General features: G+C 42.6%; 1 protein-coding gene across 5 annotated transcripts in view; it reads right to left on the bottom strand.

The window, feature by feature from the left end:
- Window positions 1-2,935: 2,935 nt before the first annotated feature.
- The window catches only part of LOC308325685 (supervillin-like), an 82,951-nt gene continuing 80,158 nt past the window's right edge, over window positions 2,936-5,728 (bottom strand). For 4 of the 5 annotated variants that reach the window (XM_080778296.1, XM_080778297.1, XM_080778298.1 and 1 more), the window contains 2 exons: window positions 5,433-5,588; window positions 2,936-3,999 (listed from right to left, as the gene is read on the bottom strand). In XM_080778296.1, coding sequence (XP_080634422.1) covers window positions 3,913-3,999; window positions 5,433-5,588 — 243 coding nt within the window. In that variant the 3' untranslated portion in view covers window positions 2,936-3,912. Of the gene's footprint in view, window positions 4,000-4,881; window positions 4,904-5,432; window positions 5,589-5,728 lie in introns of all 5 variants that reach the window. The other variant, XM_080778299.1, reaches the window with a different exon arrangement.

Here is a 5,728-nt window from a genome sequence, read left to right as displayed (position 1 = left end):
TACATTCACCCATTCACACACATTCACGCACTGATGCTGAAGGAAACCATGCAAGGCACCACCAACCTGCACATCTGGAGAAATGAGGGGTTCTCTGGGGGAGCTAGGGTTCGAACTGGGAACCTTGAGGTTCCCACCCGGTCACTCTCCCTGAGCCTCTCAGTCTGTCAGTTTTCGATTGATTGAACTAAAGGACTCAATATTTTTCAGATCTTTTAGTTAGGGTCCATAATCAGAAAAATGTCAATCAACGGGAGCTGCCGAATGTGTGAGGTTCCATTTCCAAACAAGAACTAAATAATATTGCTGACGAAACAATTCCAGTAAGCTTTAAACACTAAAGAAAATATGGCAGTTGAAGTAGAATAGACCCCCACCCTCCCTACCACAAAAGCCATTTCCAGGCTCTAGCTACCCCTACATGCTGTTTTTAATGTTTTTTACTTTTAGGTAGAATTTTTTTTAATGTACTACCTAATAAAATAAATGTATATATTTTTTGTACTTAAAGGGATTTGAGTGTTCAACACAATTCAACACATTATGTTCAACATAGCTGAGAGATATTTGGATTCTTCACCATTCATATGCAGCTATGCTGTTAAAGTGGCTTCTGCTGTTCCATTCAAACTTCAGAAACCACAATTCAAATAACAGTTTGCCAGATGGAAATACGCCTATGGCTCTTAAAGGGAATGAGAGAAGACACATTGATCTAATTTACATATATAATTGCCAAAGACGTACTGTGACTATATGTGAGAGTGAGTGTCGCCAACTGGGACTGAATCGCTGCCCTCCACACTCTCCTATCTAGCATCAGGGTCTTGAGCTCTACAGTGCAGTTAGCTAAAATGTCACGCAGCAGTGTATGTACGTAACGTAGGTGGTGCACTTCCCATAGTGTCAGTTTACAATTGAATTTAGGCATTAAGCACGTACTCCATTTTGCTTTCCACTGGTTTCGGGTGCCTGGCGCAGTGCCCTGCTAGCTTCATGCTTCTCTCTCTGACTTTGTCTGTGACCCGTGGTAGGTCCCCATAGGTGTGCAGAGGATCAGATTTCCGTCCATGTGACATCCAGTGCCTTTCATAGCATTCCACACTTTCCTCATACCATGCAAGATTCCAGGCAGCTGGCTTGCCTCGACCTCCAGGTCCTATTCCGTTGAAGAAGTGCAGGCCCTGAGATATAAGTCCTCGACTACACTGAGGAGTTCAATTCAATATAACTAACTCTTATTCATATTGCCAGACCGGATGAAATCGCATTTTTCCGTATGCTTAGGAGGCAGTCAGTCAAGTTATATCCTTCTGTGATTTCTGACTTGATTGTGCTCTGCCATGCTGAACTACTATACAAGCTAATAGACCTGCTACTTTTGAAAATGTCATGCCCAGTAGGGACACCAGGTTTAAAGGCAGTGGTTTAAAGTAACTAAGTACATTTACTCAACTACTGTACAATTTTGGGGTATGTTTGAGCGGCGCTAGCTCCTATGCACAGCAGTGTGTGTGTGTGTGTGTGTGTGCGTGCGTGTTTGTAACATGGAATGTGATGATATGATTGGCTGTTGTTGATGTATGATGATTAGAGTACCCCTCACTTCACACAAGTGTGATTTATTTTACACTACTAGTATTTACAATTTTCTGTACTTTTACTCCACCACAAATATTACTAGTTACTTTTATTATTACAAAACATACAGCAGCCATTCGGCACTATATAGGTACATTTCGGCCATTTGAAATGAACACAATGCGTCACGATGCAACACATTGTGAGCGTGTATAGGCCTATCTACTATTTTTACTAAGATTTAATACATTCTATAAAAATCACGCGAAGTGAGCAGTGCCTTTTATCACAATGATGGCATCTGATGATGTCAACAACATGATGTCACGGTATATGCTCAAACGGACATTCCGTGCTCGCACGCACGCAGTGCACGCACACAACTAAGCGTAACGCCTCAAATCCTACAATTCCAAGTGCTTTGTCAGAGTGTAGGTAGGGGGTCCACAGTTACACTATGATTATTGTTTTGAGGGGGGAGACACGGCCTGAACAGTTTGGGGCTACATTATAGTGACTGAGCAGTTTGCCACAGTCAGAGAGAACAGAAGAAATATAGTTTAGGACCTGGCTAAGATGCACTTCAGTTAGGAGAGAATATCTGTTCTTGGCTATATGACCCCTGCAAAAAACTATCTGGGGCGAAATGACCTCGCCCTTTTAAAAATAACCGCTACTTAAAACATCTGAGGTGCTCAAAAGCGCGAGTTTTTCTCGCACTATCGAGAAAGCGCGAGTTTTTCTCGCATTATCGAGAAAGCGCAAGTTTTTCTCGCACTATCGAGAAAGCGTGAGTTTTTATCGCACTATCGAGAAAGTGCGAGTTTCTCGCACTAGTTTCTCGCACTAGTCGCGCTATCGAGGAAGCGCAAGTTTTCTCGCACTATCGAGAAAGTGCGAGAAAAACTTGCGCTATCGAGAGAAAGCGCAAGTTTCTCGCATTATCGAGAAAGCGCAAGTTTTTCTCGCGCTATCGAGAAAGCGCGAGTTTTTCTCGCACGAGTTTTCTCGCACTATCGAGAAAGTGCGAGAAAAACTTGCGCTATCGAGAGAAAGCGCAAGTTTCTCGCACTATCGAGAAAGCGCGAGTTTTTCTCGCACTATCGAGAAAGCGCGAGTTTTTCTCGCACTATCGAGATTCGCACTATCGAGAAAGCGCGAGTTTTTCTCGCACTATCGAGAAAGCGCGAGAAGCGCTATCGAGAAAGCGCGAGTTGTTTCTCGCGCTATCGAGAAAGCGCAAGTTTTTCTCGCACTATCGAGAAAGCGCGAGACAGTCTATAACTGAAACGGTATTCGTTTATGTCATACTGGTTGCATTATGTATGCATGCACATTTACATAAGACAGTAAATTTACTTTGATTTGGGCATTTTCATTTAATTCACTATGTCTTATATCACAAATAAAGTCTTAAAATGCAGACTAGAATTTCTGTATATAAACTGTACACAAAAAGCAAGGCACTATACATTAAATGTTTTTTTTTCCTTCTCTCTCCTCCTGTCACAAAAGCCATACCTTTACAACAAGGCCCTTTGTTGCTTTTACAGTCGGTGTCAAAGGTTAAGGGATCACATTTGAGCCAATGCAACAAAATGTACATACCTTACGTAAGAGACCATTCGAGACACCGTAGACAAAGGGAACACTCGTCGCTGTCGTCTTGACACAATTTCAAGCTCATACATTGAATTCATTATCCTCCTACATCATCATGTTTGTTTTTACATAGATACAACGCCGAACGTCATACTCACGCACTGTATACACACATACGACTATTATACAGTGACGCAACATCATGCACACAGTCATAGACCATGAATGTGCACTTTACTATCACATTTACACGTTTAAACAATATACAGCCACTCTTGCACGCACGTGCACACACACAACAGAAGCACGCCATCTGGAGGCCAAGCGGCGCAGTGTGCAGTGTGCACATTGTCATTGACAAGTCCACGGCATGAGAGCAGTGAGTTTTAAGTGCTTGAAGGAGACTTCACATACATACACAACTACATCGTGTACCGAAACAAAGCAGTTTTGTTTTTAGAACTGCACCGCTTCCTTACATAGTTACATTGTGGAAAGGTAAAAATGCAACTCTAAACGAGGCTAGCACACATAGGTAGGCGCATTCTTGTGGCAGGACACACCATTCCTCTTCGTTTTTTAATTTAACCCCGTCGGATTAAAGCCAGTCTATTATGTTGACGTCTTCTTCAACATGTTCACTTGCAGTTTGCAGGAAAGACATTTCCTTCCTTTCCATCTCTATCCATCAATGTTTTATCTACTTCGCATACCATCCTGTCCTGTGTTTTAAAATAGTCCTTTGGCCTTCTTTAAGTTCACTTGCTTCCACCCTGGCATACTTTCATATTCGTCCCTCTTCATGTCCAATGCTTTCTGTAAAGGAAAAGAAAAACAATGACTTAGTACATCAAGACATTGTTTAACATTTGAGGCAGTGATAGTGTAGCCTACTGTACATAAAGGCCTGACGCAGAATGATTTGGAGAGTGGCAGCTCATGGTCACAAAAGCCCCCATGCCACCATATTAGAAGAAGTGACAGCGAAAAGAAAAGCATCGCATCACTTGTTCTCCATTATGGAAGCCCATTTCTGCTACTGAAAACATAGCCATCAATAGCCTGAATTGTGAATCATTTTCTTCTTGCACTTGTGATTTATTTTTTAAACCCCACACTGCCTATGTCACTTTCATTTATTAGGGAAAACCTCGGCATTCTGAGATATAAACTCTGAATTGAGAAGGACAAATCCCCAGAACTCTCAGATGTAAAGAGGGAATGGAAAGAAAAATCTCACAAGACAGGCCTCTTTATTTGTATTATTAACCCACGTTCAACAAAGCATCCCATTTTTTACGATATCATATTTCCATTTTCAAGTAAAAAAACTATTCAAAGACGGTGAAAATAGCACAAGTACATTGTGAGTGTGACCTTATAGATCTGCTACAGTACTGTACATTGTCTATTTTTGTACTATTATGTGAAGTATACCGTATAAAGTATATAGTGGAAATGGGCTTCCAGTCCATGTAGCAGTTCTTACATCTCTGCTGAAAGAAAGTAAAAGTGGGTGCAGTGTTTGCACCAGCAAAGCACCAGGCACATTCAGGTGTATGAGCAGGAGAATATTGTAGTAGTGAGTGAGAGGGAAGCCGAACTTCAAGATCGTAGTGATATCATATTGTCATGCTTAAGAAAGAAAGACAAGAGTGCTCATCAGTGCTCGTGAATGCCATGAAGAACTCTCCTTACCTGAGTCCACCTATGATTTGTTCTGAAAGGTCAGAGTTATAGGTGGAGTTAGAATGCTACGTACAAGGTGTCTCGTTTAAAAATAAATTGTAACCCCATAAGAAAGATTTACAATGGTTTCTTGTATCTAAGAACATACATTTCTTGGATAAACATTGAATGCTTTACTATGTGCAGTACGTGTCTTTTTGTCTACAATGTATGTTTATCTGTCTAACTCACACGGAAATGTGTGTGGGAAGGAGCAGCGAGACCACTGGGTCAGTGTCACAGTGCCCCAGTCTGTGTGATTTCTAGTCTAGAAGGGCGGGTGCCGGCGAAAACAGCCGGTGGATTTTATTGGTCTATTGGTTCACGATCTGAGCCACCCCTTCCCCCGCTCCCTGGTAGAAAACAGCGGAGAACACGGACGTCCCAAATTTGGAGCGACGCCCCTCTGCACTGCTACTGCACTTCCTATGCCAGACTTTCCAATGGGTTTCCCCTAGCTTTTCTTTTTGAGCCGAATGCTAACGAAAAGAAAAGCCTGAGTACCGAGGCTATAACCTCACCTCAAAGTCCTGGTCGGAGAGGTAGATCTCGAGGCGAAGGGGGTCCACTCCCTCGGGGAGGGGCCGGGCGAGCAGCTGCTCCAGGGGATAGGTGTTCTGACACAGACGGGCCAGCACGTCCTCCACCAGGATGATCTGGTTACACACCTCCGCCTCCTAGAGGTGGACGACGGAAACACAGGCAGAGCTCACGTCATAATACTCAAAAGGTACTCAAGGTATATTGTCGTTATAAAAATGTACCAAAAAGAGAAAGTACTCATTATGCAGAATGTCCCATTTCACACATTTTCAAA

The sequence above is a fragment of the Protomyctophum bolini genome (genome assembly GCF_963924005.1).
Source record: "Protomyctophum bolini genome assembly, chromosome: 12".
Classification (NCBI taxonomy): domain Eukaryota; kingdom Metazoa; phylum Chordata; class Actinopteri; order Myctophiformes; family Myctophidae; genus Protomyctophum; species Protomyctophum bolini.
The sequence above is the reverse complement of the archived record's forward strand: the minus strand, read 5'-3'. Positions and strand labels throughout refer to the sequence as shown.